This window comes from Esox lucius, chromosome 20 (genome assembly GCF_011004845.1).
Source record: "Esox lucius isolate fEsoLuc1 chromosome 20, fEsoLuc1.pri, whole genome shotgun sequence".
NCBI classification, from domain to species: domain Eukaryota; kingdom Metazoa; phylum Chordata; class Actinopteri; order Esociformes; family Esocidae; genus Esox; species Esox lucius.
In genome coordinates this window covers 18,087,729-18,110,064 of record NC_047588.1, presented here as the reverse complement: position 1 = coordinate 18,110,064, position 22,336 = coordinate 18,087,729, and the positions used below count along the sequence as shown (strand labels likewise).

General features: G+C 43.8%; 1 protein-coding gene across 1 annotated transcript in view; it reads left to right on the top strand.

Annotated features, from left to right (window-relative positions):
• Window positions 1-22,088, top strand: part of mindy3 (MINDY lysine 48 deubiquitinase 3) — a 29,421-nt gene extending 7,333 nt beyond the window's left edge. Inside the window, exons 10-15 of the mRNA XM_013139284.4 lie at window positions 2,451-2,531; window positions 12,192-12,264; window positions 18,031-18,103; window positions 19,605-19,692; window positions 20,963-21,034; window positions 21,818-22,088. Of these exons, the coding sequence (XP_012994738.2) occupies window positions 2,451-2,531; window positions 12,192-12,264; window positions 18,031-18,103; window positions 19,605-19,692; window positions 20,963-21,034; window positions 21,818-21,967 (537 nt within the window). The 3' untranslated portion in view covers window positions 21,968-22,088. The remainder of the gene's footprint in view (window positions 1-2,450; window positions 2,532-12,191; window positions 12,265-18,030; window positions 18,104-19,604; window positions 19,693-20,962; window positions 21,035-21,817) is intronic.
• Window positions 22,089-22,336: the final 248 nt, after the last annotated feature.

Sequence of the window (22,336 nt, the reverse complement as noted above, 5' to 3'; positions counted from 1 at the left end):
GACAGTGGGGAGAAAAAACACTAACAACATTTCACAGACAAAAAACATTCAAGCTCCTGTGTGAACTGATGTGTTTGGAGGTGATAGTCCTCTACGACATGTTCTGTCCCACTGAACTTGGCTGATGATAACATTTGTCATGTAAGAATACAGCTGTACTGAATATATTAGTATGGTATGGTGTTAAGTCTGACTCCATATCATCAAAGTATTATGTCAGTGTGACTATATTTATCAAGGTCTTGTGGGGTAGCTAAGCCCACATACAATTCCAGATATAAAGGCGTTTGTCTATAGGTTAGAATTATGCTAATACTGGCAGTGTTTGACACATTGTTCAATTAATAAAGTGAAATACGTGATCAGGGATTCAGTTTGATACCGAAGCATATGCTTTGTGAGCATTTTTCACCACAAACAATTATTTCCAAGGAATAGTTTATCTTGCAAAGAATGCAATTTCTCTATAATTATATTAATTACAGTACATCAGTATGGATACAATGAATCAAATAGTACATACCAGCAATCAACAACTATGTCTAGTATACCGTACACAGGTGTGGCCTGCCCGGAGACTATGTTAACAAAGTCTCTATGAACTGAAGTCAACCTGGCTGTTTATTCTACCCACAGAAGAAATCACATAGGATCCCCATAGTGTCTAATTAGCACCACTTTGCCTTGGCCAAAACGTTGAAATAAAAGACAGTAAAACTTGAACATTCATGATTGTATCAACACAGTAATAGGAGTCGACAATTGGTCTGGCTCCCACTATTAAATGTCCCGCCATCTGGCAGATATTTTTACGTAACATCCACCTCAAATATTTATACCCTAACCACAGTACAATTAAGCAGGTAAGAATACAGCCCTTTATTGGAAAGTAACACATCTAAACTACAGCTTTAGTAAAGGCGATTCTGAATCCGCACTAACATGGATGAAAACATGAACATAATACACATGTGCTGGCGAGAGCTTCCTGGTCATGCGAGCAGTGTGGTAAAAACAAAGATGTGCTTTGGAGGACTCATACTGATCTTCAAGTGATCTTTGAGTGATCCTGTACATTACCGTGCAAATGTTTGGGGTCACTTAGAAATGTCCTTGTTTTCAAAAGCATAGCACCTTTTTTTGTGTACATATTACAATGACATTAAATTGATCAGAAATACAGTGTAGACATTGTTAATGTTGTAAACCGACATTTCAGAAGGAAGTTTTTCTTTCTGGCCATTTTGAGCCTGTAATCGAACCCACAATTGCTGATGCTCCAGATACTCAACTAGCCTTAAGAAGGCCAGTTTTATTGCTTCTTTAATAAGCACAGTTTTCATCTGTGCCATCGTAATTTTCTAATGATCACATAGCCTTTGAAATTGATTAGCAAACACAAGATGCCATTGCAACACAGGAGTGATGGTTGCTGATAATGGGCCTCTTAATATCTAAACTATTTCTGATCAGTTTGATGTAATTTCAGTGGACAAAAAATAGAAATTTCTAAGTGACCCCACATTTTTGACCAGTAATGTACCTGCAAAATTCTGCACAGTCCCGCTCTTAGAGAGATGCACATGTGTTGACATAATCAGTATTGAGGCACCAATATTCTTTTACAGCAGCCTTTAACTGCAAAATGCATGTTCCTCTTCTAGTCTTCAGCACATTTCTCCGGCTTCATCCAACCAAACCACCTTAAGCACTAATCCTACACACAAACTTGACAGAACGGTGAGAGACAATGTTTGTGCAACAATTTTGAGCGTTTAGAAACTAGTGCAATATTGCCTAAGGTAGCATTTTTCCAATCTAGAGGTCAGGGTAACATTTTTCCAATCTAGAGGTCATGACCCCCTGACACTTTGAAAATGAGCTTAGAACCGGGGTTCTCTCAGAAACCTCTGGTAGCTGCAACATCTTGCTGTAGTAAACCTTTTTTTCCCTTTTTATTGGTGTATGAAATGCAATACACCAGAATGTACAGGACCAGGCAATAAGTCAGACTAACCTTACCAGACTTTATGTCCTTCAGGTTTAAATATTATTACAAATCTTTAAAAATAAAGATTGTTTTAGCTCCGTTTAACAAAGTAACCATTGCTGGTATAACAAAAACTCAGCCGATATGAACATTTGTTTACAGCTGGAGAAAATCTCTGTAGTTCAGTGACTGCAGTACAGCGCTAAGACCTTGGTATCATATTGTTGATCAACCATTGTGTTTTTAGCAACCATATCTATGGTGCACTCTTATAATTTTTTTTATTACGGCCTCAGATTGTATTCCTCTTTTCCATTCCTACTGTCTCTCCATTAGTTCAACTGACATTAGAAAGCCTAGAGTCTGTAAAACAAACCTGGTTACTCTGGAATAGGACTAAAACAGCAAAACTAGAGCAAAGGTGTTCTTATTTGGTGTGTGGTGTGTGTATTCTTTTCAGGTGGGAGCGTTCCTGAAGTCTCCAAAGTTCCCTATATGGATCCTTGGCAGTGAAACTCATCTCTCTGTCTTCTTCACCAAGGTAAGAGTTACTCAAACACTCAACCTGGGCCCTCTGTGTCTGTGAGTAATATAAGCCAGTCTTTCTTCCAGCGGCAGGTTAGAAAAAGCAGGACTAGGAATGTGTGCTTTAACAGATTTAATACTGCACAGTTCACATCAGAAAGAGAGTCTGGGAGAGAGATTGGGTAAGAGAGAGGGGCAGTAGGGACGAGTGAATAGTAGCAGTATGGTCTTATATGGCTAGTTGCTGCTGTTTTTTGGCATGCTCTTGAAGCCTTGCAATCTTGCTCAAACGGGCCAAGAAGCACAGAGCAACAAACACCAACTCCAACATTTGTATTACTATACTTGTGACGACCAACAGATGATTATCAGACACATTTATATGTTTTCCCCAACCCTAAATTCCCAATGTCCTTGCCTTGCCAGATGCTCCATGTATTTTATTCCTAATGAGCAGCAGAATTCCTCAAGTCCTCACTATTATCGTAAACCTTGTCAGTGAGAATATTTATTATGGTTAAGGTAAGGGATGAGATTTGGATTACGTTTTAATAGGATTGTGTAGGGCTTAAAATGATTAAATAATGAAAATAATCTTTGATATTGCTTATTTTGCTTTGTGCATATCTCATACGAAAAGCTTTTGCAGAGAGCAAGAGCAGACAGCTCGAGGAACACAAGTACATACACCTACTGGATTTCTGACATAGCTATGTAACATGGTTAGCACGAGGGCTACTAGTGAAGGAGTCTGCCATGGCAGATATTGACGAAGTTCTACAGGCAAATTGTCGCAGAGAGGGGACCTACCACTTCTGTAATATGAAACTGGTTCTGCCTTTTTAAATCTGATGAAGCACAGAAAAAATCTGTCCGAAAGATATGCCCCGAAAAGTAGTACAGATGATGTCTGGCAACACCACCAACATTCTTTCTCATCTGAAACCTTTTCCTCCCATTGAGTACACTGACGGCATGACTCGGCGTGCAGCTGAACTCGCCAGCCCTTCTGTTAGTCAGGAACAAAAACTCACAACTATAATAACGCCATAGAAAAGCTTTTTTGTAAAAGTAGATTTTAAGGTAATAATGATGACATAGATATACAAATAAATACAAATGTATTTAGTCATCAATATCATATTGATGAAAAAGCTTTTAGGACATTTTGAACAACCCTAATTGTGTATAAATCTATTTTGCTCCTATATTGCTTAAAAAACATGACTTTTAGGTGCACCGAAATACTTTTTTCAAAATAGTTTGCCGTATATGAATTGTAGTTACTTTTGAAGCCGCTACAAGAGAGTTCTTTAAATTGGAGTGTCCTTAATCTAAATGTAGACCCGTTCATATACAAAAATAATTTCCCACAACTGAAGTGTTACCTGTTACAGTATATATGCAAGCGCTGGATTGTGTTGACTGTGGATGGTATTTTTGTACTTGCCAGTCAGTGTGTGTGTAACTCTATACTACTGTACTTGCATATCAAAGCCACACATCTGCGGAAGGTGGAGCTCATCAATTATCCCTGGTAGAGGATATAGCATCAGAAGGAAACAAAATGTCACACTTAGCATTTACTACACAATACCACACCCAAAAGATACAATGAGTACAGTATTGTTTATTCCAAAAGCAAAGGTTTCTGAGCTGTTTCCAGGCCCACAAAAAAACAAAACCAATACCGTTGGTGGAATGTCATAATGCCTCAGTCTGGTGTTTGTAATGAATCCAATACTTTGTATGTGTTACAGATCACATTATTGTGCAGGCTCTAACAGTTTACATTAGTTTGAGATTATTATAATTTTTTTAAACAGTCTGTTTTTGCTTACACATTTGTAAGAACAAAAGTAGACCGGAATTGCTGAAGATCGATACCTACTGGTCACACAGTTGACTTGTATTTTGTTTGATTGAGCGGAGTTCCCTTTCCCTGTCCTCGTTTGTGTAGAGGATGTTACTGTATGCTGGCTAGTGTCTTCATGCTGGGGATCACAAACTAAGATGACCTGGAGTCACGGTCATGACCTTTGGGATTTCACTGTGATGACCACCAATAACCATCCCGTCTACCAAGCCACTGGCCTCAGAGTACACACACATTCCTGGGATCGGGGAACCTGATCCTGATTTGCGTTAATGGGCGTATGAGGAGGTGTGTCGTGTGCGTGTGTGCGTGTGTGCGCGTGTGCGCGTGTGTGCGCGTCTGTGCGCGTGTGCGCGTCTGTGCGCGTGTGCGCGTCTGTGCGCGTCTGTGCGCGTGCGCGTCTGTGCGCGTGTGCGCGTCTGTGCGCGTCTGTGCGCGTGCGCGTCTGTGCGCGTCTGTGCGCGTCTGTGCGCGTGCGCGTCTGTGCGCGTGCATGCCTATGTCCCCTCAGGTGGATGGTTTCCGGTTGGGAATGTGATCCCAGAGTTCCCATCTGGATCCGTTTGTCCCGCTGGTGATGGGGTACCACACTGAGCTGATGCAGCTGACGCTGTGCTGATTAGGGCGAGGCGTCTTCTGCCCTGTCAGACATGTACACAGTCATGCGCTGCAGTAAGGAGAGTACATGTTCTGTCTGCCGTGGTTGTTGTTGGGTGCTAACGAACGCAGGGTTTTTCAGTGTGTTTATGTTGACATCTGGAGCCCACTTCAAAGCATGAATATCATCCTGCGTGCGTGTCTGCGTGCGTGCGTGTGTGCGTGTCTGCGTGCGTGCGTGTGTGCGTGTCTGCGTGCGTGCGTGTGTGCGTGTCTGCGTGTGCGCGTGCGTGCCCTTCCGTTCCAGTATTCCCCAGTGTCTCAACCAACTGTGTAAGTGAGTCCGTCAGTGTTACAGTGTGGCTTTCAGACCATTAGTGTGTGACTGCCTAATGGCATTAGTGTTTTTATCGGATCTAACGGGACAAAAGCTTCCCCGTTTGTATTTTTTTTGGTACCTATCTCACCCCCATCCACCTCTGTTCATCTCTGTTAAGAGCTCTTTATAAATGCCTGTAATGGGATCTGTGGCCTCCTGTCACCACGCAGGGAGGCGGGGTGGAGGCGATACAGGGAGGAGGAGAGAGAAGGAGAAATGTTCTTTTTCAAAACTTTGAGTCGGCATCAAGACGCTTCTTTCTTCGTTGAAGTAATGACTGATCTGAGACATGAGGTCGGCGTCTTCGAGGGTACAGTTAACCTACTCACTAACCCTGTCCTGTCCCAGTCAGTCATTATGCCCTCAGGTGTTCCTGGAAGGATAGAGGAAGGAAGGATGTGCTTAACCAAGGCTGCCGGCTGTCCTAGGGGACCATGTCCTCTTTCTCTCCATCCCTGTTGTCTCTTCCCCTCCTCCCTGTCTTCCTCTTTCTGGCCGTGATGACATTCACAGGCCTCCGTTTTCTCCTCCCTAGTCTCCTCTGGGGAATGTGAGTGCATACGTGCTGTGATGGTTTAACCGGCTCTGCTGTTTGTTTGTGTCCGCTATGCTACAGTGTGTGTGTCTACAGAGGTTTCTGGTTCAGTGAGTTAAAGGGAGGGAGACCAGTTCCTTCTGTCTAACGCATGTCCCAAAAGACCCTGCGTCCCTATGGAGACAGGCTTCTGTCCAACGCGATGTCCCAAAAGACCCTGCGTCCCTACGGAGACAGGCTTCTGTCTAACACATGTCCCAAAAGACCCTGCGTCCCTACGGAGACAGGCTTCTGTCTAACACATGTCCCAAAAGACCCTGCGTCCCTACGGAGACAGGCTTGTGTCTAACGCATGTTCCAAAAGACCCTGCGTCCCTACGGAGACAGGCTTCTGTCCAACGCACTGTCCCAAAAGACCCTGCGTCCCTACGGAGACAGGCTTCTGTCTAACGCATGTGCCAAAAGACCCTACTTCCCTACGGAGACAGGCTTCTGTCCAACGCACTGTCCCAAAAGACCCTGCGTCCCTACGGAGACAGGCTTCTGTCTAACGCGCTGTCCCAAAAGACCCTGCGTCCCTACGGAGACAGGCTTCTGTCTAACGCGCTGTCCCAAAAGACCCTGCGTCCCTACGGAGACAGGCTTCTGTCTAACGCGCTGTCCCAAAAGACCCTGCGTCCCTACGGAGACAGGCTTCTGTCTAACGCACTGTCCCAAAAGACCCTGCGTCCCTACGGAGACAGGCTTCTGTCTAACGCATGTCCCAAAAGACCCTGCGTCCCTACGGAGACAGGCTTCTGTCTAACGCATGTCCCAAAAGACCCTGCGTCCCTACGGAGACAGGCTTCTGTCTAACACTCTGTCCCAAAAGACCCTGCGTCCCTACGGAGACAGGCTTCTGTCTAACACTCTGTCCCAAAAGACCCTGTGTCTGATGTATAATACAGACATATGTTACTTGTTCATAAACATCTCCTGTGACAGAGAGAGCTCTCATTTTCCAAATGTCTCGAAGAGAGAAGAGCGGTTTACTTGCCTCGCCACACTGCTGTATGGAGTAAGGGTGTCCAGTAACAGTCATTAATAATGTCTGTCATCTGGCCTGTTCTACTGTAGCAGGGACAGAGGATGTGTGATAAGGCCTTTTGTCTCAGGCTGGGCTGTGTCTACTGATGCCCTGTTGTTCACAACTAGACCTACACCTTGTTGTCCCTGACAGATCATTAATCACTGTCCTCTGGCACACAGCTCCACCTTACCTAACACACACACATCTGTGGTACTGCCTCACTCCCTCTTAGCCAGGACAAGGATCTGAACTTAATGGATTATTCTGCATTAAGAGGCCTAACGAAGAGAAACCTTAAACCAACTCTGTAGAATAGGGATTCAGGGAGAGAGGGGTGGGTGGTTGGAGAGAGAGAGAGAGAGAGAGGGAGAATGGTCAGTGTGGGTGGGTGGGGGGAGAGAGGAAAGCATGTGTCAGAGGAGGGAAGGGATAGAAAAGAGAGGGTTAAGGCTCCACCCAGCTACAGCCTTAGATCTCAGGAGGAAGGAATTGGGTTGAGGAGAGGGGAGAGATGGGGAGATGCAGAGGTAGTTACTATTTAAGGAGGTTTTCTGGTGCTGTTCAGCCGCTGAGTCTGATTCATAAGAAACGCTCCAGTAGAACAATGCAGGATTGAGTGTTTGTGGAACAGGCTGAGGTTCTGAGCTGGTTGGGAAGGCATTCCTGTTGACTTTCATAATACACATGGATACTGGCGCACACAAAGTCTGGGCACCAGGCTTGTGTGTGCATGTTTTTGTGAGCATATTGGCGGCGGGATCAGGAGAACGCTAATAAACACACACACACACACACACACACACACTGTCCCTGTTGAGTGTGTGACTTGACATGTAATCTAAACTCTGCAGCATCTGCCCCAGGCCTCTAATAAAACACACATCAAAGGCATGCTAGTAGGCCTGGAAAATAAAACACATGAGCATATACGTGCAGACACACGGCATGTGTGTGTTGAGTCATTGCAACTACGTTCATGGTGTTTGTACTTTGTGTGTCTATGTGCAGACTTTGGTGTTGGTAATGAATTGGTGTTGAAATATGGTTACAGTATGTCTCGCTGGATACCAACAGACTGGTTGCAGGATGTCTCGTTAGAAACCGACAGCCTGGTTACAGTATGTCTCGCTGGAAACCGACAGCCTGGTTGCAGTATGTCTCGCTGGAAACTGAGAGCCTGGTTGCAGTATGTCTCGCTGGAAACCGACAGCCTGGTTATGTCTCGCTGGAAACCGACAGCCTGGTTACAGTATGTCTTGCTGGAAACCGACAGCCTGGTTACAGTATGTCTTGCTGGAAACCGACAGCCTGGTTGCAGTATGTCTCGCTGGAAACCGACAGCCTGGTTACAGTATGTCTCGCTGGAAACCGACAGCCTGGTTGCAGTATGTCTCGCTGGAAACCGACAGCCTGGTTGCAGTATGTCTCGCTAGAGACCGACCGCCTGGTTAGGGTTAGAGAAAACCAGATGGCAGCGGTCAATGTTCATTTTAGTTTTTTCTCACTGTGTAAGTTGGGGCAAAAGATCGTTAATGCTGGCCCAAAGAAGTATATCGTTTTTAAATGTATTGGGGTCAACTGGTGCCTATTTAGGTTGGTATGCCATTAAAATGTCTATGTCCCCTTGTAACTTTTTCACATTGTGTTTAATCAGTGCCTCAAGATTGTATTGTATTTAAAAACAATTAAAGTAATTTTTACACCATAGTCCCAAAAAAGAAATTACATAATAGGACATGTCGCCACCTCATGTAAAAGTAATCCTACAATATTTGAGGTATGACCAATCACATTCAAAACAACACACCAAGTTAATTACCTCTCCAGGTAGATACGACCATCCCTCCAGGACTGATCTTAGAGGCTACTAAAAGGTTAATGGCAGTTTTGACAGAGCTACAGGTTTTCATGGTTGTTAGACTAGTGAAAGTGCATGGGACAACAATATCTGAAGTGCTTTAAAAACCTGCTTGGGTGTTAGGGTGGCAGACCCATCTTGAATCCCGTTTTGAATTATGACCCAAAAAACTGTAGGTTTTTGATCTAAATTCAAAGCATTACGTTTGGCGAAAATCCAGCACAGAATTTTCGGGGGATATTTCTCATCTCCAGGGATAAGGGCAGAAGGAAAAATAGTAGGACGGAAGTTCACTTTTCAGCAACATTCTGAAGAACTCAGATAAAGCTACAGTGGTGTGACTAAAGAATAAAAAGGTAAATGTCCCATAGTGGAACAGACACTGTTGACATGAATAAAAAGGTAAATGTCCCATAGTGGAACAGACACCGTGTTGACATGAATAAAAAGGTAAATGTCCCCTAGTGGAACAGACACCGTGTTGACATGAATAAAAAGGTAAATGTCCCATAGTGGAACAGACACCGTGTTGACATGAATAAAAAGGTAAATGTCCCATAGTGGAACAGACACCGTGTTGACATGAATAAAAAGGACAATGTCCCCTAGTGGAACAGACACCGTGTTGACATGAATAAAAAGGTAAATGTCCCCTAGTGGAACAGACACTGTGTTGACATGAATAAAAAGGTAAATGTCCCCTAGTGGAACAGACAGTGTTGACATGAAGTCACCTGAAAATGAGATATGGTCAAACAGCCACGGTTTGTCACACAGTGACATAGGGTTATGAATGGCCAGGAACCTCAGAATACTATATTCTCAATAATAAAGTGCCAATACAATATTTGTAGCTGTTTTTTTCATTTTTTTTCTGGTGTTGTATGCTTCATTGGACAGGAAAGTGGTGAAAGACAAGAGTTTTTGCTTAAAGAGCTGAAGGTTAGATTAAAACGCCTGCTTCATGTGTTCTGAAAGTAGATGCTTACACACCTGGACCACACTAAGCCTAACATTTTCTAGTTACCAGATGTATTGTGCTTTGTCATTTTGTGTTTATAGGTTGCTGTTTTATCCCTCTACATGTTTGTTGTAGACCGACAAGTGAGCCATGCAAATATTAATGTTATGGAAGTAAAAGTTCAGAAAACAATGTAAATTCTGTAAATTCTGTTTTTAAAAGATTAACACATTTCATGAAAAATATTTTTGGTCTCCAAACAGAGTATTAGTATAATATTATAGCAATATTGTCAAAGATAATATCATGATATGGAACTTCCAAATGTCAAAATGCCTGTCTTGGTACTCTCCTGTTGTCCCTGTTTACAGTAATAAACATTGTGGTGATCTGTTGTCCCTGGTTACAGTAATAGACATCCTGGTGATCTGTTGTCCCTGGTGCAGTAATAGACATCCTGGTGATCTGTTGTCCCTGGTTACAGTAATAGACATCCTGGTGATCTGTTGTCCCTGGTTACAGTAATAGACATCCTGGTGATCTGTTGTCCCTGGTTACAGTAATAGACATCCTGGTGATCTGTTGTCCCTGGTGCAGTAATAGACATCCTGGTGATCTGTTGTCCCTGGTTACAGTAATTGACATCCTGGTGATCTCTTGGCCCTGGTGCAGTAATTGACATCCTGGTGATCTCTTGGCCCTGGTTACAGTAATAGACATCCTGGTGATCTCTTTTCCCTGATTACTGTAATAGACATCCTGGTGATCTCTTTTCCCTGGTTACAGTAATAGACATCCTGGTGTTCTGTTGTCCCTGGTTACAGTAATAGACATCCTGGTGTTCTGTTGTCCCTGGTTACAGTAATTGACATCCTGGTGTTCTGTTGTCCCTGGTTACAGTAATTGACATCCTGGCGATCTGTTGTCCCTGGTTACAGTAATTGACATCCTGGCGTTCTGTTGTCCCTGGTTACAGTAATAGACATCCTGGTGTTCTGTTGTCCCTGGTTACAGTAATTGACATCCTGGCGATCTGTTGTCCCTGGTTACAGTAATTGACATCCTGGCGATCTGTTGTCCCTGGTTACAGTAATTGACGTCCTGGCGATCTGTTGTCCCTGGTTACAGTAATTGACATCCTGGCGATCTGTTGTCCCTGGTTACAGCCTCCTGGTTGACTGGCCCACCTGCCTGTTATCCAGTGGATTTCCACATGGTTCAGTTGTGTTTTTACCTAGCGATTCAGTATCTCCACCAGAGAAGACTTGACAGTGAACCCTATCCTGGATGATGTCTTTAGCTGTGTTATACAATATGTCACATGCTCCCTTGAGCGTCTTCCTTCTCTTCTGCTGGTGTTAACCCCCTGACCCTTGATTAACCCTTAACATATGTCTATCTACATCTCTTTCTATCTCGGGGAAAAATCTCCTGGCTGATATATAGGCATTCTTAAACTAACAAATCGGACCATTGTGTATTTTCCAGCTGGTCTTACAGGCCTCAGTGTGTTTCTGTGCTTGTGTGTCCCCCCTACCAGCTGTGAGTCTTCTCCCTCAGCCCTGAGGACAGTACTATGTCTCAATGAAACCCTGACTTACAGTCTCATGTGAGCTGCTCTTTTAATAAATGCTGGCTAAGGGAGATGAACTCTGTTTATTTGCTCTTTACTGAGTGTGTTTGTGTTCGGGACAAGCGGGTGTTTGTATAAGACATCACTGTTATAAACACCCTCTACTCCTAAGTACAGTTTATTCCCAGCCTTTTGAAACTGTCATTTTACCTGGCGGACCTTTAATGAATCCAGTGATCGGTGCCCACTCATCTTAACTCTGTCATGCACACACAAACACCCCTTTCGCTGTGAAATCTCTCTCTTCCTCACTCTCACTTGGCCAAAAAACGCATGCAAGTGCCTGATTGTGTGTTTTGAGTGAAAACAAAACGTCTAGTTTTATCTGCAGATCGACTAATAACCCAACAGAGCCTGATGATTATGATGGTCCACATAGCACTGAAACATACACTCCTGTTAGCGCCAGTGTAGGTTAGTCTTGCCCATCTGTTTTCTCTCCAATTTGGGCATTTCTGGTGATGGCACAAGTGGCATGGCCTGTGTTACAAGTCTCCTGTGTGTAGTCGAGTGCTGCGCGTGTGTTACATGATCTGACTTCAGGGTCTCCCAGGGGGGTGTTCGATTAATCTTTCAGCTCTCTGACTTATTTCTTGATCTCTGTATGCCCCAGTCTTTTAATTCACTCTCATTTTCTCTGGAGATTTTTTGAAGAATTGGAAACCTGTTTCATGTCTGTGTTTTTAAGACTTGAAGATAATGTTGGCTTACATGACATGTCTATCTTTAGGAAGATAATGTTGGCTTACATGACATGTCTATCTTTAGGAGATGTGTCTGGTGGCCCCTGAGTCTCCGTCTGAACAGGCCAGAAGAGTCTTCCAAAGCTTCGACCCTGAAGGTAATGCTCTTCATTGATTTAGTATCTTTCTTTCACATAAACACTAATATCCTTGTCCTGTTATCTTTTCTCCAATATCTTTCCGGGTTGAGCAGGTTGTCTGGGTAACCTTTTATCCTCTGAGCGGCGGGGTCCCATTCTCCTCTCATCTCTGCTTTTGTTGTTTTGGGGGTTAGGGTACACATCTCTTCCTGTGGTCTCCAGGGTCTGTCCCGCTCCTCCCACAGCTGAGTCAACCCGCTCCCATCCTCTTCTCCCTCTGGCTCTTGGCTTGGCTGGGTGGAATGGAGGGTGATGTGGAGGGTGGGGGAGGGAACTGTTGTGGAAGTGAGGAAGGGGAGAATGAGTGGGGGTCATTCCGTTTTGTCGTGCTTATTGCCATTGTTCTCACTGTGGTTTACTGTTAATAGAAACACACTTGGAATGTCAATACACGTCCCGATGCGCACAATACCATTTAACAGCTATATTTATGAACGTGGAATAAATCAATGTAGATGCCATCACATAATCCGCTTAGGCCGGTCTGAAAAAAAAACATAAAACGGAAAAGCATACTGTGTCATATGCCAAAACAATCACATTGTGTGCGCGCATGGAGCTGTTTAAGCAGTTAAGTGATCATTTAAAACAGTTGGCATGACTATTAGTTTTTGAAAATGTAATTTTTCATATAAACCTTAGAATGTTGTAAAATGTCAAATATGTAGGCTGCATTTTCTGTTTTTAAACTCCGCTTTCTTGCTATTTCTTGCTATAATAATACACTTGTGTCAGCATTTGACAAATAATAATACACTTGTGTTAGCATTTGACAAATAATAATACACTTGTGTTAGCATTTGACAAATAATAATACACTTGTGTTAGCATTTGACAATAGTGGCCTTGAAACAGCAGTGGCAATATACAGCCCTGTTTTCACTTGGGGTTGTATATGGAAATGACTGGCCTAGTGGTCAAGAGTGTTGGGACAGGAAACGTGGCTGGTTGTAATCCCCAGGGTGACAGGTGAACAACCCTGTCGTTTTGTCTGAGCAAGACCGTTAACCCCAATTGCTTGCAATGTCTTGCTTTAAATAATGATGTGTTCTCAGCATACTTGCCTGTAGAAATGTTATTACATTCGCACAATGCATCAACCAGCTGTTTCCTGTGGCTGTTTGACCGGGGACATTAAAACTCTGCCCATCCAGAAACCCAGCACTTCTTTTGGGAACTGACTGTAGCCACATCGTTGAAATCCAAATTATATCTGTTCAGGAGAACATCAAAAATATGTTTTACAATACATTTTACATGACTCGAACCCTATCTGCATGCTCCAGGAATGATAGCAAGAGAGAGCAGATCGAAGCACATAGTGCTGAAACATCCTGTAGCTTTAGGTAATTTCCGCATATTAATTATTTAAATCTAAAAAGGCCATATTACTCTGCGAAGAGCACAGAAAATCTATGAACTAGCAAAAGTAATTTACGTCTACATTATTATCCAGCCAAAAGGTTGAAAGTTAGTGTCAAATAACCAGTCCATACAGTATGCATACAAATACTGCCACACTCAAAGCCAATTACTAACATTGGTTTCATTTCGCAGTAAATGCATCTTACATGGGCTTTCTAAAATGCTTTTCTGGCATGCCTAATATGCTTTAGCCTAGGCTATAGTATAATATCAGTCATTATTTTCATGCTGCCTTTTTCCTGGCCCTGGGCTCATACATGTAATGCTGTGTTAATGAATGCTTTAAATGCTTTTATATGAGTGATTAGAGGGACAAAAGAGCCCTGAATACCAGGCTGTTGGCCAACTACATTGTTAGTGTGTTGTGTTCAAGTACAAAATGAATGTTTAAGGGCAAAATATGAGGACCCTCTATTGCCTTCAGAATGGCATTAATAGGCTCTGTGCACCAGTGTAGTAACGAACTTCCGCTTTTGTCTAGAAGTCTGCATTGCAGTTTCCGGTTTACTTACTAATACTTATCCGCATTAGTAAACACCTAAACTCACAACAAGATGAGTGATGCTGTTGTACAAAAAAAAGAAATGTAATGTACGTGACTCATTTAATTTCCAAGGTACAAGTGGGGCATCATTTTAATTATGAGAATGTCCTCTTTTTAATAAAATATGGCTTGCGCCATTCAATGACTTCAAACGCTAGACTAGAATTATTTTTTTTATATACTTCCACGTAACGCAGGTTTAAGCGCCATTAATATCATATAGGACCAGATGTTTACTTCCTATGCCAGTTGTTATTTTTCAGTTTCATTGTGAAATGAGGTTACAGTAGTAAAATAAAAGAGGAGACCTGTTTTGGTACTTTTTTGAGGCTATGGAATTCAGGTTAGAAGAGGCTAAACGAAGGTTTGTTTCAATTCACTTGCTATGGGGACGCGCTAGCGTTCCAGCTCAGCCAGTGTTCTTTTGCCGTTTTTAGGCTAGGGTGAATGTTTATGCGTTCTATTGTCCTGCCTAATACTACACTAAAAAGGAACACGTCGCTAACTAGCTTAGCCGATAGCCGGCCGGCACCCCACAGTAAACTACTTAAATTTTGGGCGACGCAGGTGATCGCCTTAAATAAACCAGAAAATGATTTGCCGACATCTGGCTAAAGCGGAACTTCGTCCATACGCTTGTGCACAGAGCTTATTCTTTTCGGCTTGGATTCAACAGGTTCTGAATTGAGATCTGGGGACAATGCAAGTCATTATGAAAGTCACTGTCATGTTTGTGTAACCATCTTGAGATGAAGTGTGCTTTGTGACATTGTATTGCTAGAAAATATCCATTTAATTAGTTGGTAGACTATGGGCATGAAAGCAAAACATTCCCCTGACCATTACACCACCACCTTCTTCTCAACAGTCTTCGTAAAACTGAGACTATAGTGTATGAAAATCCCAGGAGGTCAGCTGTTTTGTGAAATGCTAGACATGGCTCTACAGTGCGACAGTTTCACTTGCATACGCAACTAGGAGGAAATTTCACCTTTTAGCAGTACAACCACCCAAAGCACAATGCTGAAGCTACAGGGGTGCCCTGATCTCAATCTTCTAACATGATTTCTGTCCGTTATGCTCCCCAAGGAATTTTAGAGTGTATGAGAAATGTTTGTAAAGATGTATTGTCAAATACTACCAAATCTAGTTTAGCAAGCTTGGTGAAGACTTAAAGCCCAATAGACTTAAAGCTGTAATTACTGCCAAGGGCGCTTCCACCCAGTTTTGACTCAGAGGATTGGGGACTTCGATTATGATATTTCAAAATAAAACGTCCTTTTACATTTCCAGGTGTTGATGCAGAGAAGCATCCCCATTGCATGATGCTGCCACCAACATGCTTCACTGTAGGGATTGTGTTTTCAGGATAATGTGCAGTGTTAGGCATGCACCTAACATAACAATTAGTGTTGAGGCCTAAAAGCTATACTTTTGTCTCAGGAGACCATATAAGTTTCTTCCACTTGGTCTCAGAATCTCCCAAATGCCTCTTGGCAGACTCTAGCCGACATTTGATTTGAGTTTTCTTTTTATCACTTTCCCATGAAGGCCAGTGTTGTGAAGCCCCCAGGTGGTTGTTTTAGTATGCACATGTCTCCCATGGAAATGTTCCTTTATCCTACCCCTTATCGGTGCTTCTGTAGAACCTTATTCCAGATTTGCTTTGAATGCTCCTTTGTCTCCATGACATCGTTTTTGTTAGGAATTGTACTAACTGTGGGACTTCACAGAGAAACACTTTAATTACACACAGGTGGAATCCATTCAGCTAATTACATGTCTTTTAAAGACAATTGGTTGCTCCACAGCTCATTTAATCTGTGTCATGGCAAAGGGGTTGAATACTTATACAATTCATTATTTTCTGTTTCATGTTTGTAGTTACTACAGAACAATTTTCAGATGTCATTTCTCACTTTCACATAATGGGCATTGTCTATGTTGATCAGTGGCACAAACTCCTTATTAAATACATTTCAAGTCCAAGGGGATGAATACTTTGGAGAGCCAAGTGTGTGTAGTTGGATGTTCTGACAGGGTGCCTTGCCAGCTAAGAGAAGTCTGTTCTGGTGGCCTCAACACTAGATATGTAAACACACTGACCCGTTCCGTCCAGAGATGGAAGGAGAGAGGGAAAAATGGCTGTGTCTGACTGCACTGAGATCCATTTCTGCTGTTTTTTGACATTCTTTACTATAAAATGGATGTTCTTTATACACTAAAACCAGCAGAATTGAGAGCAGTTGAAGGCCTATAAATCTGCCATTGTCACTTCATGAGTCAGCGTAGTTCTGTGTTATGGAAGACTGGCGCCAGAGTGCACGCATCCACACACTAACACACACGCATCCACACACTAACACACGCATCCACACAGTAACGCACAAGCATCCACACAGTAAAACATCCCACTTGCACAGCTTAACTAATGTTTTACAACAATAATTTGAAACTTGGGATTAAGCTATGAATATCTCAGCTTTAGGCCTTCCCCATGTTCATGAGACACATACTGTACAGTCTTATGTTTAAACCAGGCATGTAGTGCGCACACACCCACTTATGCCTACACACACATGGTAGTGTTTAAAGCTGGTCCTCCCAGGTAGAGCAGTCATGCCTGAGGAATGTAGGTCAGACAGAGGAGAGGACAAGGCCGATGCTCGTGGTTGTGTCTGTGATGAGTTACCTCAAAGCTTGGCTAATGTAAAAACACTGTTTGTTCAGTGTGAGGGGAGGTGAAGGCCTGTCCTGTTTCTGCTCCACTTGGGCCTGATGATTAGGAGTCACCGTCTCCCCTCTCCACTTGGGCCTGATGATTAGGGGACACCGTCTCCCCTCTCCACTTGGGCCTGATGATTACGGGACACCGTCTCACCTCCCCACTTGGGCCTGATGATTAGGGGACACCGTCTCACCTCTCCACTTGGGCCTGATGATTAGGGGACACCGTCTCACCTCTCCACTTGGGCCTGATGATTAGGGGACACCGTCTCACCTCTCCACTTGGGCCTGATGATTAGGGGACACCGTCTCACCTCTCCACTTGGGCCTGATGATTAGGGGACACCGTCTCACCTCTCCACTTGGGCCTGATGATTAGGGGACACCGTCTCCCCTCTCCACTTGGGCCTGATGATTAGGGGACACCGTCTCCCCTCTCCACTTGGGCCTGATGATTACGGGACACCGTCTCACCTCCCCACTTGGGCCTGATGATTAGGGGACACCGTCTCACCTCTCCACTTGGGCCTGATGATTAGGGGACACCGTCTCACCTCTCCACTTGGGCCTGATGATTAGGGGACACCGTCTCACCTCTCCACTTGGGCCTGATGATTAGGGGACACCGTCTCACCTCTCCACTTGGGCCTGATGATTAGGGGACACCGTCTCACCTCTCCACTTGGGCCTGATGATTAGGAGTCACCGTCTCCCCTCTCCACTTGGGCCTGATGATTAGGAGTCACCGTCTCCCCTCTCCACTTGGGCCTGATGATTAGGGGACACCGTCTCCCCTCTCCACTTGGGCCTGATGATTACGGGACACCGTCTCCCCTCTCCACTTGGGCCTGATGATTAGGGGACACCGTCTCCCCTCTCCACTTGGGCCTGATGATTAGGGGACACCGTCTCCCCTCTCCACTTGGGCCTTGAGGAAAACATGGACACCCAGTGGCTGTAGAGTCTGAGTTCTGTCACCTGGTTTGGTCTACTTATCTGACTAACGTCCTCTCTCCCTCTGTCTTTAGATAATGGCTTCATTCCAGACTCTCTGTTGGAGGAGGTGATGAAGGCACTTGACCTCGTCTCAGAACCCCAATAGTAAGTGTGTGTGCGTGTACATGCTGTTGTCCAGCGATAATTCCATTTCACATTTTACTGCTGCTGGACTGTACAAGACAGACATGTCAAATGATTGAAAAAGAGGGCGGAGAAGGGGCCATTCAAATACTATCCAAAAAATTGACCAAAGTAGAGAAAAAAAAAGTGCTGCTTCAAAAGTGCTGCTTCAAAAGTGCTGCTTCAAACAATGTTGAACCTTGCCTATGGTCAACAGCCTAGATCGCGTATAGGTTTACCTGTCCTCGCTAACCTGGGCAGGTCTGTGTGTGTCTGTGTCTGCGTGTTGGGAAAAGGGAAGGGTTTCAAATGCAAAAAGGTCAGCTCTTCACTGAATACAACTGTGTTTCTCAAGAAAGAAAGGCTACACATTCTAGAACTCCAATGCAATCATTATTTAACAAAGGAAATGAATTTGAGAGCTATGGTGTCTTCCTCCAGGTTTAATGCTGCAACATCTTAAAGTGTCGGTTACTAAGTGGATGAAAGTGTTTATTATTACTGTGATTTTGTGGACAGGGGAGTGAGAACATGTAGTTATCAGATGTGATAGAGGGTTCGACTGGCTCAGTGTAGCAGGTTGACAGCAGCTGTGATAGAGGGTTAGACTGGCTCAGTGTAGCAGGTTATCAGCCTGTCAGACTATAACTCACTGTTCGCCTCACTGCCTTAAAAGGGAAATTTGCTTTATCACTGGAATAAAAATAATATTACAGCTCTCACACATAGGAATGTCTAGTGGTATATTTAGTATCAAAGATTGATTCCTGCACACACACACACACACACACACACACACACACACACACATTCCTCATCAGACATTGTGAATCATAAATTACTCCAAGGTAAATGTTCATACAACAGGGTTTAGTCAGACCCTGATACCTTACTGACAACCCCCTCCTCCTCCTCACAACCCTCACCACTCCTCTCCTTCTCACCACTCCTCTCCTTCTCACCACTCCTCTCATCTCCTTACCGGTTTTCCCCACAAGATGATAGACTTATCTTAGTTTGCATAGTCATTTCCATAGCGTTTTAATTTACACCGGTATGTTCGAGACAGAATTGTGGGCGTCAGTCGACAGAAAATCGAGCGATATGCGTGCACTCTGTCCTGAAACTTGATACACTTCCGACACAGTTGTGTCCACACGGGAGGGCTTGATAGAAAATGGGAAGGTGGGTTCTTGAGCTATCGATATATGCATGTTTACGCAACAAAATAATCTAGCATCTCAAGTCTTCTTCGATAATACTCTAAAAATGTATCTTAATGAAAGCCCTTAGTTTTCTGACCAATCTTTTATCACTATCCTTTTAGTCTTCTGGCCAACCCATTATCACAACCCACTTAGTTTTACAACCAACACTTTATTACTACCCTTTGGTTTTCTGACCGATTGGAGAACTTGTTTAATGCTGTGCTTAAAAGGTTGTGTTGAAATGGTCACCTTTTTCAATCTCTTCCCCTCTCCAGTGTGAGTCTGATGAAGAGTAAGTTGGATCCAGAGGGCTTGGGGATCGTTCTGCTGGCTCCCTTCCTCTTGGAGTTTTTTCCTGATCAGGTAACTGAAGTGGAGCATCATTAAAACATACTGCTAAGATACAAAGCAGAACTATCTGGAAAGATGGGAAAAGAGAGAGTTCTGAAGCGAAGTGAGGTCTGGTGATGGGCAGAGTTCTGAAGCAACGTGAGGTCTGGTGATAGGCAGAGTTCTGAAGCAACGTGAGGTCTGGTGATAGGCAGAGTTCTGAAGCAACGTGAGGTCTGGTGATAGGAAGAGTTCTGAAGCAACGTGAGGTCTGGTGATAGGCAGAGTTCTGAAGCAACGTGAGGTCTGGTGATAGGCAGAGTTCTGAAGCAACGTGAGGTCTGGTGATAGGCAGAGTTCTGAAGCAACGTGAGGTCTGGTGATAGGCAGAGTTCTGAAGCAACGTGAGGTCTGGTGATAGGCAGAGTTCTGAAGCAACGTGAGGTCTGGTGATAGGCAGAGTTCTGAAGCAACGTGAGGTCTGGTGATAGGCAGAGTTCTGAAGCAACGTGAGGTCTGGTGATAGGCAGAGTTCTGAAGCAACGTGAGGTCTGGTGATAGGCAGAGTTCTGAAGCAAAGAGAGGTCTGGTGATAGGCAGAGTTCTGAAGCAAAGAGAGGTCTGGTGATAGGCAGAGTTCTGAAGCAACGTGAGGTCTGGTGATAGGCAGAGTTCTGAAGCAACGTGAGGTCTGGTGATAGGCAGAGTTCTGAAGCAAAGAGAGGTCTGGTGATAGGCAGAGTTCTGAAGCAAAGAGAGGTCTGGTGATAGGCAGAGTTCTGAAGCAACGTGAGGTCTGGTGATAGGCAGAGTTCTGAAGCAAGAAGTCTGGAGAAAAGCAGAGTTCTTAAGAGCGAGAGGTCTGGAGAGAGGCGGCGGGGGGGCAGAGAGAAAGAGGAGCGGGAAGTGTGTTAAAGTGATCAGGGCTTCAGGGACTCACCAGAGAAATGGCCCTTGGCCACAAAGAAATTATACTGCCACTAGCCAACTGGACACGCACACACAAAGACTTGGGTTATGGTTTCACAAACACACACACACATTCTATCAGCCTTCTGGATCATCTAACCAAAGTGTTTGGCTCTGTCATTATTGACTGGTTTCAATTCAGGCTGCTCTTTGGGGTTAGTGTTATGGCTAGAGTTTCATGCTAAAGTATGCTGAATTATCTGCGGGTTAGAGAATGTTCTTTTGTCCAATTGTGGCTTCAGATAAACACACATCTTCCAGAGTAGAGTCAGTAATACTACACACACACACCCACAACTAGTCTGTCTAAACTGGCCTATTATGTGTATTTCAGGATACTGGGATTCCAGACTCTTTCCCTGTCTACCACTATAATGGCCTGAAACAGTCCAACCACAATGAGAGAGTAAGACATACCTTTAACATTCTGACACAGTTACACCAAGGGTGTAATCATAAGGTGTACAGGGTGCTGGTCATAAAATTAGAATATCATCAAAAAGTTGATTTATTTCAGTAAATCCATTCAAATAGTGAAACTTGTATAATGTATACATTCATTCCACACAGACTGATATATTTCAAGTGTTTATTTCTTTTAATTGTGATGATTATAACTGACAACTAATGAAAACCCCAAATTCAGTATCTCAGAAAATTAGAATATTGTGAAAAGGTTCAATATTAAAGACACCTGGTGCCACACTCTAATCAGCTTATTAACTCAAAACACCCGCAAAGGCCTTTAAATGGTCTCTCAGTCTAGTTCTGTAGGCTACATAATCATGGGGAAGACTGCTGACTTGATAGCTGTCCAAAAGACGACCATTGACACCTTGCACAAGGAGGGAAAGACACAAAAGGTCATTGCTAAAGAGGCTGGCGGTTCACAGAGCTCAATATAAAAAAATATGTTTTTGTATTGGTCTAAAGTAATATTAAAATTTTCGGAGATACTGAATTTGGGATTTTCATTAGTTGTCAGTTATAATCATCAAAATTAAAAGAAATAAACATTTGAAATATATCAGTCTTCGTGTAATGAATGAATATAATATACAAGTTTCACTTTTTGAATGGAATTACTGACATAAATCAACTTTTTGATGATATTCTAATTATATGACCAGCACCTGTATGTATGAACACTCACTGTGTGTGTGTCTGTCTGTGTGTGTGTGTGTGTCAGGTGGAGTATGTGCAGGGTACAGCTCTGATCCTGGGCTTCGAGGACCCAATGGTGAGGACAGACGACACACCAGTGAAGCGATGCCTCCAGACCAAGTGGCCCTACATAGAGCTGCTGTGGACCACTGACCGCTCTCCTTCACTCAACTAGCTCAGTGCTGATCTGTACAGGCCCGGAGGCCCCAACCACTGACACACCCCAAACAAATATACTGACCCCCCAACAGACATACTGACTACCACCCCCCCCCCCAAACAGACATACTGACTACCACCCCCCCCCCCCAAACAGACATACTGACTACCACCACCCCCCCCAAACAGACATACTGACTACCACCCCCCCCCAAACAGACATACTGACTACCACCCCCCCCCCCCCAACAGACATACTGACTACCACCACCCCCCCCAAACAGACATACTGACTACCACCACCCCCCCCCAAACAGACATACTGACTACCACCACCCCCCCCCAAACAGACATACTGACTACCAACCCCCCCCCCCCCAAAACA